The following is a 20,854-nucleotide window of genomic DNA, read 5'->3' on the forward strand; positions in this document are numbered from 1 at the left end:
TCATTATTTATAAAATAGAAATATTAATAGTGATTACTTCATAAGATGGTTGTGAGGATTAAAGTAGTGACTTAAATATACAATATCCCTTACAGTAATCAAAATCTTTCAAATAATTCTGACAAACAATAACAAATATTACTTATCATGGTAGTATTTGATATCTAGAGAATCATTTTATTTGTAATACAGTTCAGCATGTCCTGATATATCTATTCAGCATTCTGCATGTATGTAATTGAAGTGGTACATCTCCTTAGTCAGTGGCTCAGATGGCCATGTTGCTAAAATTCCTCTACTGACATTCACTTTCCAGAAAATTTAACATTTTCTTTCCCATTGCTGACATTTCCCACACTCTTGGATGTTCTGTATCTAATAATGTCTGTCTTTCTATACAAGCACACCCAATTATACCATCTTAAATCAAAGGCCCAATTTATTTTAGACAATTACCAAGTGTTTGCTAAATAACAAAATTTTCCTGAAGCTTGGAAATCTGGAATGAAAAATCATCAACAAGAAAGCAAATTAATTTATGGATAAGAAGAAAGATGCATAGGTACCATAACAACTTTCTGAAAAAAAATTGAACTTGACCTATGATGTTGGTTAAATAATAAATTAGAAATATTCTTCCAAATAATTCTAGTTGCAAGGTTTGATGAGTGATCAAAGGAGCAGGTGACCCAGTTTTTGGTCCTTGTCTCCAGATGTGCACCATCTCCTTTCACCCTGCTGCTGAGGGCAAGTCATGACTAGTTCTCTTCACTCAGTAAAGTGCAGGCATTATATGCAATATAACAAGAAAATCCAGTTTTCTTCTTCTACTTTATTTCCATCCATCCATTGTTTTAATTGAAATTCTATTCTTTCTTAGAGGACCCCAAAGAACAGTTCATATGTTTTCACTTTAATTGAAAGACAAAAGGTTAAACATGGATGCTGTGCTGATAAAAATGCTTCTTGAAGCTGATAAATGGTTGAATTTCCTGTGATTTTCTGGAAAAGAGAAAAAGAACAGAAAATCAATATAGTAATCCCTGGAAGCCTTCAATTGAATTCTTACTGTGATTCTTTCTCTTATTTTCTTCCATATGCTTTTGCTATTTCCCCTACTTTCTGTTGGTGACCTTTGTAGCTATTTAGCAATAAGCAATCAGAGTGATCTTTGTAAAGTCTGAGTGAGATTTTACCATTTTCCTGAATTTCACTCTGCCATTTCTCCCACTCACGTTCTCTAGCCAGCTGTCTTTTTGCAGCATCTAACCAGCTTAAGCACATATCTGCCTCAGGAGCTTGCTTCCTGTTTCTGCTGTTGGGATGCATTTTCCACATAGAACCATGAGGTTCATCCCTTACTCTATTCGTTCTGATTTCAAATCATTTCATCACTCCAAACCAGCCTTTTCAAAATGACCTATCTATAACAGTACAGGATCTATCTTTTTATGTCTTTTTAGCCTTTTTTATTTATTTATTTTCCCTTAGCTCATATCACTCTCTGACATATATCTACTTGCTTGTGTATTTAGAGTCTGTCTCCACTCACTAGAGTATGAGCTTTCTGAGAACAAGGATCCCAGTTTATCTTGTTCACTGGTATATTCTAAGCATCTATAATAGAACTTGGAACATAGTAAGTGCTTGATAAATATTAGTCAAATAAATAATTCAATCCCCAAATGTGGTTCCTAAAGGCTAATTAGAAACTAAAAGTTATTCTGCTGAAGTATCCATGGATTTATGTAACCAGAATGTCAGAAACCAGGAGTGGAAGATGGTAGGTAAATATTTCTAGCATTGAGATGAAGTTTACAATAAAATACAAGCTTTTTAAAACTTTATTTATTTATTTTAATTGGAGGCTAATTATTTTGCAATATTGTGGTGGTTTTTGCCATACATTGAGATGAATCAGCGACAGGTGTACAAGTGTCCCCCAATCCTGAACCATCCTCTCACTTACCTCCCCACCCCACCCCAGAGTTGTCCCAGAGCATGAGCTTTGAGTGTTCTGCTTCATGTATTAAAGTTACATTGGTCATCCTTTTTACCTATGGTAATGTGCATGTCTCAATGCTATTCTCTCTTATCATCCCACCCTTGCCTTTTCCCACAGAGGCCAAATATCTGTTCTTTACAACTGTGTCTCTTTTGCTGTTTGCATTTAGGGTCATCATTACCATATTTATAATTCCATTTATCTGCATTAACACACTGTATTGGTGTTTCTTTTTCTGACTTACTTCATTCTGTATAATAGGATCCAGTTTCATCCACCTCATTAGACCTGACTCAAATGTGTCCTTTTTTATAGCTGAGTAATATTCCATTGTGCACATGTACCACAACTTGCTTATCCATTTGTCTGCTGATGGACATCTAGGTTGCTTCCATGTCCTGGCTACTATAAACAGTGCTGTGATGAACATTGGGGTGCATGTCTCTTTCAATTCTGGTTTCCTTGCCGTATAAACCCAGCAGTGGGATTGCTGAGTCACATGGCACTTCTATTTCCAGTTTTTTTAAGGAATATCAACACTGTTCTCCATAGTGGCTGTACTAGTTTGCATTCCCACCAACAGTGTAAGAGGGTTCCCTTTTCTCCACACCCTCTCCAGCATTTATTGTTTGTAGCCTTTTGATGATGACCATTCTGACTGGCGCAAGATGATACCTCATTGTGGTTTAGATTTGCATTTCTCTGATAATGAGTGATGTTGAGCATCTTTTCATGTGTTTTTTATCTATCTGTATGGCTTCTTTGGGGAAATGTCTGTTTAATTCTTTGGCATATTTTTTGATTGCATCATTTATTTTTCTGGTATATAGCTTCATGAGCTGCTTGTATATTTTGGAGGTTATTTCTTTGTCAGTTGCTTCATTTGCTATTATTTTCTCCCACTCTGATGGCTGCCTTTTCACCTTGCTTATTCATTCCTTTATTGTGCAAAAACTTTTAAGTTTATTTAGGTCCCATTTGTTTATTTTTATTTCCATTACTCTTGGAGGTAAATCATAGAGGATCTTGATGTGATTTATATCAGAGAGTGTTCGCCTATGTTTTCCTCTAAGAGTTTTATAGTTTCCAGTCTTACCTTTAGATCTTCAATCCATTTTGAGTTTATTTTTATGTATGGTGTTAGCAAGTGTCCTAGTTTCATTCTTTTACATATGGTTGGTCAGTTTTCCCAGCACCACTTGTTAAAGAGATTGTCTTTTCTCAATTGTATATTTTTGCCTCCTTTATCAAAGATAAGGTCTTCACAGATGAGTGGACTTATCTGTGGGATTTCTATTTTGTTCTATTGATCTATATTTCTGACTTCGTGCCAGTACCATACTCTCTTGATACCTGTAGCTTTGTAGTATAGTATGAAGTCAGGCAGATTGATTCCTCCAGTTCCATTCTTCTTTCTCAAGATTACTTTGGCTACTTGAGGTTTTTTGGTGTTACCATACAAACTGTGACATCATTTGTTCTATTTCTGTAGCTTGATAGGGATTGCACTGAATCTGTAGATTGCTTCAGGTAGTATGCTCATTTTCACTATATTTATTCTTCCAATCCATGAACATATATACCATTTATATAGTGGTTTTCCCTAATTTCTTCAGTTTAACTCTGAATTTTGCAATAAGAGGCTCATGATCTGAGGTACAGTCAACTCCTAGTCTTGTTTTTGCTGACTGTATAGAGCTTCTCCATCTTTGGCTGCAACGAATATAATCAATCTGATTTTGGTATTGACCATCTGGTGATGTCCACATGTAGAGTCTCTTGTGTTGCTAGAAGAGGGTGTTTTCTATGACCAGTGCATTCTCTTGGCAAAACTCTGTTAGCCTTTGCCCTGCTTCATTTTGTGCTCCAAGGTCAAACTTGCCTGTTACTCCAGGGATCTCTTGACTCCCTACTTTTGCATTCCAGTCCCCTCTGATGAAAATGACATCTTTTTTTCGTGTGTTAGTTCTAGAAGTGTAACTAACTAACACTTCAACTTCAGCTTCTTTGGCATTAGTGATTGGAGCATAGACTTGGATTACTGTGATATTGAATTGTTTGCCTTGGAAGCATATATAGATCATTCTATCATTTTTGTGATTGCACCCAATACTGGATTTTGGACTCTTTTTGTTGTCTATGAGAGGAGGATCCAAATGCATATATAGAGAGTAAACAAATAACAACATGTTACCAAATTACATCAACAAGGAATACCAACTTACTAATTGACAACTAAAGCAATGAGCTGTCTTTGGTCCTCACTATTAATATCATTCTCCTATTTCTTTTGCCTGCCAACAACATCTCTTGACACTTACTATTTTCAGTTGCCAGGAAAGAGGTAGAAATATCTTGTCATAGAGAGTCGTTCAACAGTGGGCATCTGGGCTTTAACATTTGGTTTTTCAAATGATTGTTGTACCTAAAAACAAAAAGAGATTCTAGATGATACATATCTCTTATGCATCCCAGAAAATGTTTTGCAAAATAAGCCAAAGATTTTTTTGGAATGAAGGGTGCTCCTAGGATTGATGGAACCAAGCCCTTGGATATTTTAACTCCTTGTTGCTGCTATTCTACCTCTTAGATATGACACCCAATGTCAGAATAGTCTCTTTATCTCAAAATACATACCTAAGTCTCTCAGTCATGTCAGACTCTTGGTGGCCCCACAAAATTTTTGTCCATGGAATTTGCTAAGGGAGAATGTGAGAAGTGCTATTCCCTTCTCCAGGGGATCTTCCTGACCTAGGGATGGAACCTGGGTCTCCTGCATTGCAAGCAGATTCTTTACCCTCTGAGCCATCAAGGAAGCCCTATGCCTAAACTAAGTATTTTCAAATTTCATTTTCTCTACTTTCCATTTCTGATCTATAGATTTGATGATTAATTATCCCTTGGTGTTTTTTTCATGAGAACTGAAGCTCAGAGATCCTCTATCTTCTACCTCCAATAAGTCTAACTCTTCAATTTAATATTGCAGGGTTTTGTCCTTAAGGTCTGAATGATGAGCAAGATTCACAGTCTGAACACTAAGTTGATATTTGAGCCTTTTTTTTTTTCCCCCATAGATTTATCAGTGAAATCCTACTTACTTAGATCCACTATTTCTAATCTTTTCTAAGGAATTCCCTTGAAAATGTACTGTTTAAATCTTATTCTTTCAATAGGACTTAACTTCCTATGTTCCTATTCACTGAGACCCTGACTCATTTTATGTTACAATTTTCTCCAATTCATGAAAGGTATATTCTTTTTTTTTTTTTTCCCCACAGAAGTATTATTATTCTCTACGGTTTTAGTTTAAAAACAACCACAGTTTCCCATGTTTGTACCAATAACTTTCTTACTGAAAAAAGAGGAACATTTATTCACACACTCATGCATTTATTTCTTCAATGACTATTAATTCCTACCTGCTAGCATGTTGAGTATTCAATAAATCCCAGATTTCATGAGCTTGCATTCAAGTAAGTAAATTAAGACAGCAAACAAACAAATATATATTATTTGGGTGGTGGTAAGAGTTATGGAGAAAAATAAATTAGGAAGGAGGGAGGAAATAGGGAATGTCCTGAGTTGGGGAATGAGTATCAAGCGTTCCCTTTTGGACCACTATATTCAAATAATTTTTTTCACCTCTGTTCTCTTTCAAATGTCCTTACTGTTCAGTCACTAAGTCATTGATATTCTTTGCAAGGTGTTCACATTTCCTAGGACCTTCTCCTCATGGATCCTATCACACTTGCATTACACAGTGTGTTTGTTGGAATATTTTTTAACGCCCATCTCTCTCATAAGAATGTAAGTTCTAGGTAGCCTTATATCACATGAGTCTCACTTACACCTGTGTCACAAAGATATAACCCATTACTAAGTAAACCACTATATATATATATATATATATATATATATATATATATACTACATATATATTATATATATAATATATATATTTAAATGAAGCAGTGAAAATTAATCCAATATACTTTCCATTCTTTGAATTATAAGAAACTTATAGCCCATAAGATACAAGCTCATATTTTGTAGCATTTTGTTCTTCTGTGGTGCATTAATGCAGTCTTTTTGTAAATTGTATATTAAATACCTGAATTACAGAAACCAAGTGCTACTCTACTTTTGTGTGCCTGAAAAAATCTTTTATTGTCACTTGAAAGGCAAATAATATTTAAGTTTTCCTTAACGAATTAATGATTAGAAAAGATGAACTTACCTTCCTAAATACTTCCTCAAGATGACAGCACCAAGCATATTTTTGGAAGCATGTGATGAGTCGTGTAATGAAGAGAGAACCTTTTTTTATGTCTCTCCAGGACACATTATCTATGATGATAAGAAGTGGTAAGCCTTGGGCTGTGGTGTTCATAATTTTTTTTTTCTTTTAAAACAAAAATGTATCTTGGGAATTATCCTGACATATTTAGGAGAAGAACTCACAACTTTCCATTAACTCATTTTCCAAAAGAAGTTCAACTAAAGAAGCAGATCATCACAACTGAAGTTCATTTCATAGAGATTGCATTGTCTTTTGGAGACTGACTCTCTACTATGTGTTTATGTTTATCCACTTGGCTTTGAAAAGAGGCTTGAGAGATGATTGTAATTATCCTATTTTACAGAGGAAGGAATACAGGTTCAGAAGGAAGAATTTCTCCATATTCATACAGGTGGTTGTTTACAGATTATAAATCATGATGTCTTTCACAATATAGTGAGCAAAATAAATGAATGCTGCTGCTGCTGCTAAGTCACTTCAGTCGTGTCCGACTCTGTGACCCCATAGACGGCAGCCCACCAGGCTGCCCCATCCCTGGGATTCTCCAGGCAAGAACACTGGAGTGGGTTGCCATTTCTTTCTCCAATGCATGAAAGTGAAAAGTGAAAGTGAAGTCGCTCTGTCATGCCCGACTCTTAGCGACCCCATGGACTGCAGCCTACCAGGCTCCTCCATCCATGGGATTTTCCAGGCAAGAGTACTGGAGTGGGTTGCCATTGCCTTCTCCTAAATAAATCAATATATCTAATGAAAATTTTGGAAGGGAGGAATATGTTTTTGGTATAGATAGCGGTAACAGATAGTGGTATAGATAGTGGTATATACTTATCTCCTAACTCATTAAACTATATACATTAAACATGTACAGCTTTTTGTATGTTAATTATGCTTCAATAAAGTGATGAATGATTAAAATCTTCAAGTTAGAAATGCTCAGATACAAGGCCTCTCAAGATGATTATGTAGATTTGAAGAAATAAACGCTCTTCTCTTACTAGTAATAAGCCCCATTTTATCATTTGCTTCTTCCTCTAAAAGGATATGCACCTACTTGCTAGTGCATGTTTATGGTGCTGTTCTAAGAAGCACCAGATGAGAAATAATAGAGAACATGAGTTGGAGTTGATAGTTTTTCAGAAAGGGCAGTCAGTCCTTAGATCCCAAAAACACTATACTCAAAATGTTACACGAATTTAATAGAAAACTGAATCAATAATCTGTTTGTAACCAGTGTGATAGTAAAGGGATTATTTTGTATTAGGTTGTTCTAATGGTTATGATACTTTTGGCTATAAAGTACAACAGATAATAAAAATAAATTTTTAAAAGTGAAGAAAAAGTAAAACATATTGACAGTATTCAAAATTTGTATCAAATCATTCTTACTCTTTTTTTTTTTTTTTTTAGGAATCATTCAGAGATAGCCTTAGACCCACAAATCCCTGTCTGCAACTGAAAGATACATACGTGGAGTTGAGGAACAGAAAGCAATGAAGTCCTTCTCTACATGGGTCTTGTAAACAGCATCCTCTTCCAGGTTCTCGGATGACTGTGAAAAGCTGTCTGCCAAGGCTGGTGGAGAGTCACTGACCCACAATTCCCCACGATTTGCTGTAGAGACATCAACTTTCTTCACACTGTCTCCCTCAGTGTGACTATTGCAATTACCTCATTATTTTACAATGTTTATTCTAACTAGTATTATACACAGAAGTACACACACAAATACACACAAGTGAGTGCATCTCCACCCAACACTGTCTTTTTCTTATGTCATTGAGCAATGTGCCAATTAATAGTAAAAACATGGTAAAACTGGAGGAATACATTTGCTGAGAGTAACAGAGGAGTTAAAGCCTTATCTGCATAATCTCAGAGCATATTTATCATTTTATAGCTAAATTATTTCTACTTTTCATCTTTAAAAACTGCTCTAAAAGTTAAAATGGCAATTGGGAGTCAGAAAAAAAGAAGAAGAAGAAAACAAAAACATTTCCCTGAAATCCCAAGTTCCCTCATCTCCCAAGTCATTTCCATTTCAATAATCTATGAGGAAAAAAAGAAAAATATATTGCTATTATTAATATCCCAACTTTCAAATGAAGTTCCTCTCAAGCCAGAGAACATCAAAATGTCTGTAAAAATTTACAAGCAAAGCAATCATTTAAATGATTTCATTCCAAGGTTAGAATATTTATGTCTAATTTTTTGAGGATTCTAGTGATCTCCTTAATCACTTACTTTAGATTGAATTTATCAGTTAATTTATCAGAAATTTATCATCTAACAAGTCTCATGAGATCAACCCCCTAAATGGAATTTCCTAATAATTCAATTTAGTTTAAGATTATTTCCCCTAGAAATAAAACATGCACTACAAACACCTTTATGATCTTTATGAACTTTGGATTTTCATCTCACAACTCACCACCTCTGCAGGCCTGGACAATGATGACTTTAGGTTTGTCCTTTAGACTGAGGCAATTACGGTTGTTGAATGTCCGGAAGATGGTATCATAAGGTAGCACATCTGGTTCTTCCTCACTGTGCATAGTCCCACAGATCCCATCCAGGATGCCATGAGACATGAACACCAAGAATGTACTGTCTGAGGATTTGTGCTCTTCACGTGCAGCAAATTTCCACAGCACCGATTCCATGTCCTGAAAAGACCACAAAGTCTTATTTCAATGGGACAAGCATTAAAATTAAACTGACCTCCTATTTATTATGATCAGTATAACAAAGGTCTGCAACATTTCAGTCACAGTACCTTTACATAGTGGATACTCAATGATAATTTTATTTTTGTTTCTATAATGGATCAGTAGATTCAAATTTTGGTCCTGATATAACCTGTCCTCTTAATACATTTTACATTTGTTTATTGTCACTATATACTTTCCCTTTCAACTCTTTCCTTTCTCTCACTACTTAATAAGAAACTTGAATAATAAATGTATCAAACCATTTTCCTTCTAAAACACTCCCCATCATACTTAGAATAAAATAAAACTTCTGACATGAGCATACTTCTCCTTCTGACATTCTTCCTCCTCCTCTGGTTACACTGATCTTTTCCTACTTTTCATGTAACAGTTTCAAATTCAGTTCAGACTTTTCACTTGTAGTCATGCCTTCTTGGAATATATTTAATTCACATCTTTCTAGAGCTATCTTGTCTCTGATAGTCATGTGTCCAACAGCATATTATCTCTTCACAGATGTTTTTCTTGGTCAAGATGGAAACATTATTACTTATTATTATGTTATCAATAAAACAATCAAACATTATTACTCCCCATTCACCAATGTATTATTTTGTTTCCTTTTTTTCCTTTTCACTTTCTTTTCAATCTCAAAGACATACAGATACATCAAATTTCTGAAATGTTCTGTTTTGCTTATGGTTTGATCATTCCCTGCCACCCAGCAAGTTAACCTCCATCAGTGTGAGCTGGGAACCTTCTGTCTCATTTACTGACCCATCCCCCATGCCAGCATAGCCTTTGCCAGAGTCAGGATTCAGCATTTATGTGAATGCTGTAAATAGCAGTTCACTCCTGCTAGCATTCTTTACTCCAGAATTTTCTGGGAAATACTAGGGCTGAATCTCAACCTTCACACTTCAGAATTGTGTGGGTATACATGCCCATCAGTTTTTTTGTCAGGTTTTATGGAATTAAGGATATTTGAAACTCTAAAGAGACACAGATTTCACCTGTCTTAATATTTACTTTACAACACACATTCACATACTTAGACACACACATGCACATAAATGAGACCTATGATTATTAAAGCATTTGCTTGTATTGTAAAGTTCCCTTGCTAGTAGGAGGATCCATATGTATTGGATATGTGTTGAATATGTGTGTGTCAGGGTAGGTGAGGGACCCTTACCCTGGCTGTGAGTTTCTCTTCCACTTCCACAGTGTAGCCAAGACCCTCAAGCAGCTGCTTCATTCCAAGGATGTCAAGGGCAGCCCCATTCCTGGGAGGCATATGATCAAACTCTGTGTTGCATATGATGAGAGCCAGACGAGTACGGTCCTTTCTCTCCTTTATTGGATAGATCTACAGAAAATTGATATGCAATGAGTTTGATTTACCTAAATCTCTCTTAAACCTTCATATACCAATCACTGTTGCTATTAAGGGCTTGCATAGTTGTCTCCTCTCCTATCCTATACCAGAAGACACTGTCCTTCCTCTTTCTTACTTAATGGATTAAATTGACAATAGAAAAAAGTACAAATTGGAAGTGAATTGTCTTTCAAAAGCCCAGAACAGGATCCAAACATATTTGTAATGTTTACTCAAGAATCTTGAGGAGACTAGAACAACTCCTACCCTCTCCTTCTCGTCTTTCTTCTACACCTAGTCAAATCTTTCTAAATGTTCAAGATTCAGGTCAAATTTTGTAAAAACTAGGAGATATTTGCCATTGGCTCCAGCTAAAAATAAATACACCAAAGATTATTTGCCTTAGGTAACATTATTTTGTTACTATTTTTAATACTAATTTATTATGTTTTGCAGATGTTAACTTTTTTTTTAACTAGAATGCAACCAATTATTACTCAGTCATGTTATTTCATAAATATTTTGATTCTGTGACTACAGCTAAAATTCTAATAAATCCCAAATATATTTGACAACAAATAAATGAAAAAATGACAGACATATTTTATCATAGGGAAAGAGAACTGGAATTTGTGTGAGGCCATGTGATTTCCTCCTGCTCAAAGTATTTATAAACAAAATTACCACTGTCCCCACCCTGCTGTTCTGTAACTAGCGCTTTAAGAAATTATGTAATTAGTGAAAGCAGTTGCTTCTCTTCCTCCCTTTCATGTACAGAACACAGCACCTCTCCAGCCCTTTCTTTACACAGTTTCAGGAATTCTTCATGAGGGCAAAGCTTGAGGGTAGCTGCAGATCCCACTGACTCATCTGGTCCAGCCACAGTTTCCTCAGGAGCTGCAGGATACATCACATGATATAATTGGTAATATATGTCCTTGTGACCCAGTTATCACCAAAGAAGACTGACAGAGAGGGGACAGTCTGGGGAAAAGATTTTAACACATTTGGTGATAGGAGATAGATGTATTATCACTGGAAAAGAAAGGAGAAATACTTGGTAGTAAAAGCAGAGCTACTAACAAATGCAATAACATATTCTGATATTGTGAAAAAAATAACCTTGATGATTTGGGATCAAATAACTTTGTTCCTTACTGAACAAAACAATTTTATTTTTCAAATAGTTTTATTCTAAGGTATTAATTATCTATGTGGACTTTCTGTTGTCTCTGAGCAAGAGCACATTGACTAAATATTCATCAGTATTATCTATTATAAATATAATTGAATCACATGTGCAATTTTAAATTTTCTAATGCCCACATTAAATAAATATAGTATCAATTAATTTAAAAATTAACATAATATATCAACATTTTATCATTTTAATGTGTTACTAGACACAATTTATGCACATAAAAGCTAAGTCCGATATCCCAAGTCCATTCCTAATTCACACAACAAATAGAGACACATACACCCCCAAATACTTAAAGGAATCTTGAATCTTGTATCACCCAGGTATTTTTTTTTCAACCTCAGCATGAGTTCTTAACCTTTCCAGAGAAAGTGAGCCTCAAGGATTCCTCATCAAGCTGTGAATTCAACTATTTAAAAGAGAAATGCTGTCTATTAACCATAGTACTGTACCCAGTGTCAAAAGGACAAATTTGTCAGAGATTCTACATTCTACATACTCTGAATGTCTGCCTCCAAATGCTGAATAACCAGCACTAGGTTTTCAACCCATATAGAGGAAATAACTTCTCCCTCTTGGAAATGTTTGTTTCTGACTCATTCTGCCTTAATCCTTTGAGAAATGTAATATTTTTGGAAACTGGTTGGCCTCATTTGACTAAGATTGTGCAAGAGACTGGGAAAGTCCAAAGCCCTTCCTTTGAGAGGGAAGGAAGAGTGTCCTCATAAGCAAAAACCCGAAGAGAAATTTATCAAGAACTAATATAACAAGGTTTTTGTCTATGAAAGGAATAAACCTCTATGTTCATATACATGAACTAATCAATTTTTTTCTTATTAATTTGATTTACATTAGAAAGCCAATATCATCTTCTATAATTATTTCATTTATTTTTTCCATTACTTTTTAAATACTGTTTTTTAAAATGTCTTTCTAAAAAGTATGCTAAAAATCTAAGCTCTGGAGAGGAAGCAAAGGGTACCAAACTCTCTGAACATTTATTTTCCTAGATTATGTGAACATATCTACGTATTTCAGAAGATTCTGCCAATGTGAAGATGTCTGGGGTCCTGGGATAGTCTCTGGTCAGAAGGCATGTTTTGTCATTGAAAGTCTCCTGTTTTCAGGTAACTTACAGGTTTGGTGTACTCTCGAATTTAACAAATGTTATCTCCTAATGGCCATTATGTGTCTACATATAGAGGCAGCATTTACAAATAAAACTGAAAATTAGACTTTCTTATATCTAATAGTAAAATTAGCATGAATCATTTCAATACGGTGTAATAAATATAGTGTAGCCTGCTGTCCAAAGCCCATGGGCCTGACAGAACAGCAAAAAAAAAAAAAGAAAAAGAAAAAAAAAATTAGGAGTTTAGATAAAAAATTTTAATATCTCAGTTTTATCTGTTATCTAATGGTGTGCTGAGGAAATCTCTTAAACTTAAACAAAAATAAAGATACTGATACTAGATAAGACAAGGCCATCTCCCTTGGCAAGTTAAGAATTTGAAAAAAAAAAAAAAGAATCTGAATAATTATCTTCCTGACTAAATAGCAGTTCCTGGTACTTAGTCTGTATGAAAGTGAAAGTGTCACTCAGTTGTGTCCAACTCTTTACTACCCCATGGACTGTAGCCCACAAGGCTCCTCTGTCCATGGAATTATCCAGAAAAGAAAATTAGAGTAGGTAGCCATTCTCTTCTCCAGGGGATCTTCCTGATCCAGGGATCAAACCCAGGTCTCCTGCATTGCAGGCAGATTAAGATAAAATAAAATAAAACAAAATAGGAGATAATTCAACAAATGGAAATCAGAATTGAAGTAATGGGAACTTCAAGATAATTTTAGCAATTGCAGGATCCAGAACAAATCTTCAACTGAAATAACATATCCTCTCAGAAAAGTCTGTGGCAGACAGGAGGCAAGTATAGACCTATTTGTTAAAACAAATAGCTTGGATTCTTCTTATCTCCCAACCTGTTTCCTCAATACTATGCTAAGAACCCTCCATGCCCCAAAGGCCTAATATTCTAATATTGCACATTCTAATTGCCCAACTTACCCAGCTTCCTGATCTCCTAGACCAGGGTACTCTAGGTGTCCTAGGACTCTTCTGGAGGTTCCATGTACAGATAGAACTCAGGGGATGACTGGATACTTCATGAAAGGGTCTGCACCTGCCTCCTGCCTGCCACGGATTCTGCTGACAGGTTATTTCAATTTAAGATTCATTCTTGTTTCTGGGATTGCTAAAATCATTTTGAAGTTCCCATTATTTCAACTCTGATTCGTATTTGTTGAATTATCTCTGATTTTGTGTTGCCTTATTTTATCTTATATTTTCTATTCTTTTCCATCCTGGCTTATTACAGGATTTGAGTATAGTTCCCTGTGCTATACAGTAGGTCCTTGTTTATCCATTCTATATGTAATGGTTTGTATCTACTTAACCCCAAAATCCCAGTCAATCCTTCTCCCACACCTCTCCCCCTTGGAAATTACAAGTCTGCTCTCTGATTTTGTTTCTAAATCCAAATCATTTTTATCCCATCCCAGTTTAAGAGAAAATAATAAACTTGCACAAGGACCAACTTAAATATTAATGATAACATCTTGGATATCTATTAGAATAGTATGTACTTCCTGCTGGTGGTAGCATCCCTTCTACACAGTGAAAAGTTAAGTTAGGTCGCTCAGTCACGTCCAACTCTTTGCGACCAGGTGGACTGTAGCCCACCAGGCTCCTCCGTCAATGGAATTCTCCAGGCAAGAATACTGGAGTGGGTTGCCATTTCCATCTCTGGGGGATCTTCCCAACCCAGGGATAGAACCCAGGTCTCCCGCATTGCAGGCAGACACTTTAACCTCTGAGCCACCAGGGAAGGGCTTATTAAAAATACTTAGTTTCTCTAGTGAGGTCTCTACAATTGTGTGGCATTTCATTTATTACATCTTGATATTATTGATAAGCTCCAGTATTCTGGGCTGGAATTTCAGGTTAAATTATACCAAATTGAGTCCATCACTGGTGAACTTGGACCTGAGGATGTTTAGACTCTAGCGATATTTAGAATTCAACTAAAGTGAAGTTTTGAAAGAGGTTAAGATATTGGACACTTTATAGACATTCTATTTTGTATACTCACAGGAATACATAAGCCTTGTAAAGGTATAAACATTATAAGCTAGAGAATAATTATGATAATTACTATTTATTACATGGATGAATCCAACTTTTATTATATGCCTTATAATATGCTTTATATATATGGTATATCCTTGGTACTCTGCTAGGAGCTATTATTCATTGGTGGAAAAAAAAAAAAGTGAGCTGGATTAAGAAACTCAGTGGATTGTAGTCTTATTTAATGAGATAGGGGATGGAAGTGGAACAGATTTGATGGGGAGAATTAAGTATTTCATTTTTTGTATCTTAGCTTGTGAAGTCCATGGAGCAGTCAAGTGGAAATGTTGAATATGAAGCTAGAGCTAATCATATCTGGAGCTCAGAGGAGAATTCCAGATGGGAGCTAAAATATTAGGAATTGTCAGCCCATACCTGCCATTATGTTCCTGGCCTTACAAAATCTGTGACAAGGTTAGTGAAATTCTTCCCATTTCACAGATACTCATATTGATGTTTATGAAGGATAAGAAACTTGAATGAAGACACATAGTGTCCAAAGTGACAGAAACCTAAGTTCAGGTTCAGATATTCCTTATTATAAAGTCTCTGTAGCTATCTCAATGAACAACCTAAACAGAAGACTCAGCTTCCCAGCTAATTGGAAATTGGACGCCCTCCCACAAGTGACAAAGTGGCCTCTAAAAGGGCAATGATAGATTTAATGAAAATTATACGTTAGTAATAGGAGGATGAGGGAACTATAAACGACAGTGGAACAGCCTTAGAGTCAAGTAGATTCTAAAAAAATTAAGATATCCTTTGTAAAGAATTTCAGTCTTACCTTTTATACTGGTGGAATTTTTGTCTATGTTTAGGAAAGTTTGAACAAAGACTTGACCTGCCTCTTGGTTTTTCTGTCGTATAGAATCAACCAAGACCCGGGCTTTGTCTTGAAGTTTGGCATCATAAATTTTTTTCTTCTCCTCTTCCTCCAATTTCAGGACATTTTTTTCCACAAAGTCATCCAAAAGGCCAGAAATGAGTTCTTTGCCCAAAGATTCCAACATCTTAAGTGGGTTTTTGTTGTGTTTGTCTTCTGTTAGAAATACAAAGCTTCAACTTGATCTTGTCTCAAAATATTCAGAACTGAAAACAATCTGGTGGTTGATCTTTCAATATTATAGATTAGCCTGACACCAGGTTAATTTATTACTGTCTGGGATAATTTGAATTTTTGTCGGGAAATAAAGAAGTCAAATTACTAAATATTTTGTTGTAACACCATAGATATTATTCGAACATGTAGTGTATAGGAAGACAGGATATCTCACCAATCCTTAATTAAACCTACAAGAGAGTTATACAATCCATCTAGAAATAAAGCTAACCTTGACACAAAATGACATAGTCTAAAAAAATTCACCAAGACATTGAACAAGAACTTTGGCCCAGAAGCATCAGCCTCATTGTTTATGTTAGCTTCAGGTATTCTTTCAATAAATGTATATTGGACAACTTTTATGAGAAAGAAACATGGAAATTAACAAAACATGAATAAAAAGTTTCCTAAAATCTGTTCATTTAATAATAGCTAACATCTCTTAAAAGATAAGTATAAAGCAATAGAAAATATTATTTACAAGTATACTAAGTAATTTATGAATATGAATATGATAGACACTCATAATCATCCAAAGAGATGGTTAATACTTTCCCTATTTTACAGATCATTTAAATAAAATGCTGGATCACATTTCTGTTCTTATGCCATATTCTATAAATTTAACCATAGCACAGCTTCAATAAATACAATTGATATTAATTAAGTCCCATTGGTCTCAAGTGCTTCATATGAATCTTCTCAAAGGTAATAAAAATTTCATGTAATAAATATTTTAAAATTTATATTATATGGTAAAAGAAACAAGCACAGAGCAGTTAGTTAAATATTTGACCAAAATTGTGTGAAGAGTAGCCATGTTAGTAAGAGGGCAGAGAGGGATTCAAAACTCAGAGGTTCAGAATCCAGAATCACCACTCTTAAATCATCAAACTACTTTACATGGTACTTGGGAAAGTGAAAGTGAAAGTTACTCAGTCGTGTCCAGTGTCTGACTCTTTGCGACCCCATAGACTGTATAGTACATGGAATTCTCCAGGCCAGAACACTGGAGTGGGTAGCCTTTCCTTCTCCAGGGGATCTTCCCAACCCTGGATTGAACTTGGTAAAGAGGTATTTAAGAGAACAGAAAGTAATTCAGGGACTCAGAAAAGACTGGACAAATTTCTTCAGGTGAGGGCGCAAAAGGCTGCTTCTCAGAAAAAGTCACAGTAACATTGGTCTTAGAGTACAGCAGACAGGTCATAACAGAGAATTTGAAGAATTACAAACAACATACAATTAATGTATGAGATGTTTACTCTGATGGGTTTCTGGGATTCTATTTCATTTATTTCTGCCCTCAACAAGGTTGAATGTTGACTGAATGAGTGGTACTAGGAGAAATACAGTAAACGATTAAAGATTTGTATAATTTTGGCATTACATCCACTTATTATCTACAAGTACTCATGGCTTCAGTTATTGGCTTTAAATAATAAATTAATTATTCAAATAAATAATTTCTGAATTTATAGACCAGCCCAAAGATGGATCTCAATATTAAGGCTCATATAGTTATTTTTTCTCTGTATACCACAAACTCATAACTTCAACTTTTAAAAGCTGAACTGTTCATTTTTCATCACCTATACATACTAGTAAATGATATCTTACAGTCCAGTATACCAAATCAGTAAAAACTGGTGATATTGAACCTCTTCTACCATCTGTATTTTATTTTCCATCTCGCATCAAACTGTATTGATTTTATGTACTAAGTATTTGAAGAATCTGATGGCTTTTCCTTTTCTAATAGTTCAGTACTCCAGTTCAGGCCAATATCTTTTCTTTTTAAATTACTCTAAGAATCAGATAAGTCTACTCTTGGACCTTTCTAATCAGTTCTTCACAATGAAGCAGAGTCAAAGTTCTAAAGATCATTTGAATAGATTTCACTGTGAAATGTCTCAGCTTAATGTAATCTAGGTTTTCTTGTTCAGCCTCATCCTCTGCGACCATACCCAACTTGCTCATTATATTTTGAACACTTTGCTCTTCATTCAGGTTCTAGAAAGTTATGTACAGTTTCTCACACCCAACATTCCTTATTCCTTTCTTTTTATCTTCAGGTCTCAAATGACATGCCATTTCCTTTTGGAAATTCTCCCTAATGCTTCAAACTAGATGGAGTGTCAGAGCTATATGCTCCCAGAGAAACTTGTTTCAACTTAAAGTAGCATATTTTTCCCCTATAGTTGTGTACTATTTAACAATGGCAACCAAACTCATTAGTGTATTGAATCACTCTACTAGTTTTTTTTTCAGTTTCTCATGTCTATTATCTAATGATGTCCTGATTCCAATTCAATATCCAGTGAAGTCATCCTGCCTAGCTAAAGATGCAGCCATGAGCATGAATTTAAAATACTACTCCCCAGCCAAATGCTGTATTAGTATCCTGAAGAAGACACTAAGAAGATACTAGAAAACAGTCAATTCTCACATTTTAGGAGCTTAAATTAAACATGTGAAATGAGACAGAAACCTGGAAATAATTACCCTACAGGGAAAATGAAAGAAATAAAGAAACACAGTAGCAAGAAAGTATGAGTGGGGTGAATGCAATAAACATTTTTTAAGGAAACTGAAATCTTGCTTTAGAGAGATTAATGGAAGGGTGAATAAATATTACTATATTTTGAAAGGTACGAAAACCTGCCTGACAAGTTCAGACATTTTTGTTTGTTTGTTTGTTTTAATGGTAGTAAGGATCATTGCAATTAACTGAGTAAGAAAATCTAAGTTTAGATATCTAGAGCATAAGAACTGAAAGATAATGATCTGTTCTTTCCTAACAATGCTAATCTGCAGACAAACCTAATGCAGATACATAAGAATCATTTGTAGATCTTTAAAATATTATAAATTACAGCCTATTCATGATTGAGTAATTCAAGGTTGGGGGGATAATCTAAATGTGTTAATGTCTACAGATTATTTAGATTTATTGTAAAGTTTAGAAATCATTGAATTAATTGAACCTCTTCCTTTTCAAACGAAGAAAATGAAGCAAAGAAATGATTTAAAGTACTTGAATATTAGCTGCATAAATAGCATAAATAATAGCTTCATAGATAGACTCCATTTCTTACACTCTCCAGCTTCTGTGTGTAAGATATGTGACCTGAAAGCAATATGCAAGACGGACTAGAAGATTAAATTCTGGAGAGAAGGAGACCAGTTAAAAACTGTGATAACAGTCCAAGAAATAGTGTGCTAGAGTAGTTAGCACCAGAGCTAGAAATGAGGAAAAAATTGAGTCACTTAATAAAGACCAAGAGCATAATTCAATATAGGAGATGGCAAGGGAAGGTGGGAATTCAAAGACTCACTTATCTGATCATGGAGAGAGTTTTATGGAATCAAGAGGAAGCCTAGAAGATATCATACAGTGTTTAAGAATTTTCAGAGTTTTCTCACATATAAAAATGTACTGTATTTGTCTTTTCCCACCCCTCATTTTGATTATCAGAAGCTGTAAAAACAGAATTAACTGCTTCCTGGCTCTGGGATATCTGGAGATCATACTCTCCTTCAGTCTCTGAGGCAGAGTTCCCAGTTTAAGCTACACAGACCTAACAGGAAGAATGTAACTTTCACGGAATCTGCTCACTTCTCTTTTGTATATTTCTGTCTGTCACAGAGCAATTAATAAAGTGTTTTCTAAGACTCAAGTGTCTGACCCCTAGCTAGGAAAAAGACCCCTACTCACCAGCCATAGATAATAAGCTTAGTATCTTCCTACTGCCTTGAAGGAGCACAGTCTCGAAAATGAAAGTTACTGGGCATTTCCTCAGTACAGGGGGCTGGGACTTCTAACCACCGATTGGGAAATTCTTGTTCGGAACTTCCGGGTTCACTGTCGGGAAATCCCCTGTAGTCAGCAAATGAATCTCCCAACCCTTTGGGAAGAAATGTTTATTCATTTTGGAAGAAAAAAATTGAAATGACCAAACATTTTCTGATCTATGTTGGCACCTCTGTTTTGTTTTGTTTTCCCTTTCCTCAGTCCCCTACATCTTGTTTTCTTTGTTCTTCTCTCTCAGATATCTCAATGTTTAAAGGACTTAAAACTAACAAGTCCCATTTCGTTTCAGGATAAGGATTATCTGAATAACTTTTGCTTCCTTTTTAACTGTGCTAATAATGGCAATATCATCTCCTCTCTGTCTCCCTTTCCTTTTAAACATTTATTGGAAATAAATTCTGAATGCTTGTCTTGATTTCATGCTTTTTTTTTACTGCCTAAGCTTCCCTAACATTTAATTTTTACTGAAAGTGAGAGTTCCTCTTTTTGTTATATCTGAACAAAGACTGACCACAGAAGCACTGCCAAGATGTAGTACAATGATCCTGTGATAACACAAAAGAGATAGATTCAGTTAGTGAAAGAAAAGAAAAATTGTGACGTGCTCAACTTTGAAGATTTTTAAAAGGTCAGAAGTTCTAGGCCCATCCATGTTGCTGCAAATCATACTACAGAAATAAGTCAGATAAGAAATACAAATATCATGTGATAACACTAATATTTGGAATCGAAAGACAGTGATACAAACAAATTTTTTTATGAAACAGAAACAGAGTCACAGATGTAGAAAATAAACTTATGCTTACCAAAAGCAAGCAGGGGGGAGAGAAAATTAGGAGACTGAGATTAACATATACATAACTATACAAAAAATAGATAATTAATACAAACCTTTTTATAGCACAGGGAACTCTATGCAATATTCTGTAATAACCTATGTGGGAAAATAATCTAAAAAGAGTAACTATATTATGTGTATAACTGATTAATTTTGCTGTACACCTGAAACTGACAGAACATTGTAAGTCAACTATACTCCATATATATGTGGAGCCTGTTAGGCTGCAGTCCATGGGGTCGCTAAGAGTCGGACACGACTGAGTGACTTCACTTTCACTTTTCACTTTCATGCGTTGGAGAAGGAAATGGCAACCCACTCCAG

At 35.1% G+C, this 20,854-nt stretch overlaps 1 protein-coding gene across 4 annotated transcripts; it reads right to left on the bottom strand.

Annotated features, from left to right (window-relative positions):
* Positions 1–156: 156 nt before the first annotated feature.
* Positions 157–19,692, bottom strand: LOC113905948 (caspase-13). Of its 4 annotated transcripts, XM_027563966.1 has the most exons (10): positions 19,597–19,652; positions 19,217–19,258; positions 15,564–15,818; positions 11,179–11,288; positions 10,209–10,382; positions 8,734–8,968; positions 7,773–7,916; positions 6,243–6,352; positions 4,327–4,430; positions 157–1,002 (listed from the first exon to the last, which is right to left on the bottom strand). In XM_027563966.1, the coding sequence occupies exons 3-9, from the start codon at positions 15,787–15,789 to the stop codon at positions 4,332–4,334; spliced, it is 1,098 nt and encodes a 365-aa protein (XP_027419767.1). In that variant the 5' UTR covers positions 15,790–15,818; positions 19,217–19,258; positions 19,597–19,652; the 3' UTR covers positions 157–1,002; positions 4,327–4,331. The 4 variants fall into 4 exon arrangements, with proteins under 4 accessions (XP_027419767.1, XP_027419766.1, XP_027419765.1 ...); XM_027563965.1 differs by lacking the exon at positions 19,217–19,258 and having other exon boundaries at positions 15,564–15,815; positions 19,597–19,677; XM_027563964.1 differs by lacking the exon at positions 19,217–19,258 and having other exon boundaries at positions 19,597–19,638.
* Between the last annotated feature and the right edge of the window lie 1,162 nt (positions 19,693–20,854).

This window comes from Bos indicus x Bos taurus, chromosome 15, assembly GCF_003369695.1.
Source record: "Bos indicus x Bos taurus breed Angus x Brahman F1 hybrid chromosome 15, Bos_hybrid_MaternalHap_v2.0, whole genome shotgun sequence".
Taxonomy (NCBI): domain Eukaryota; kingdom Metazoa; phylum Chordata; class Mammalia; order Artiodactyla; family Bovidae; genus Bos; species Bos indicus x Bos taurus.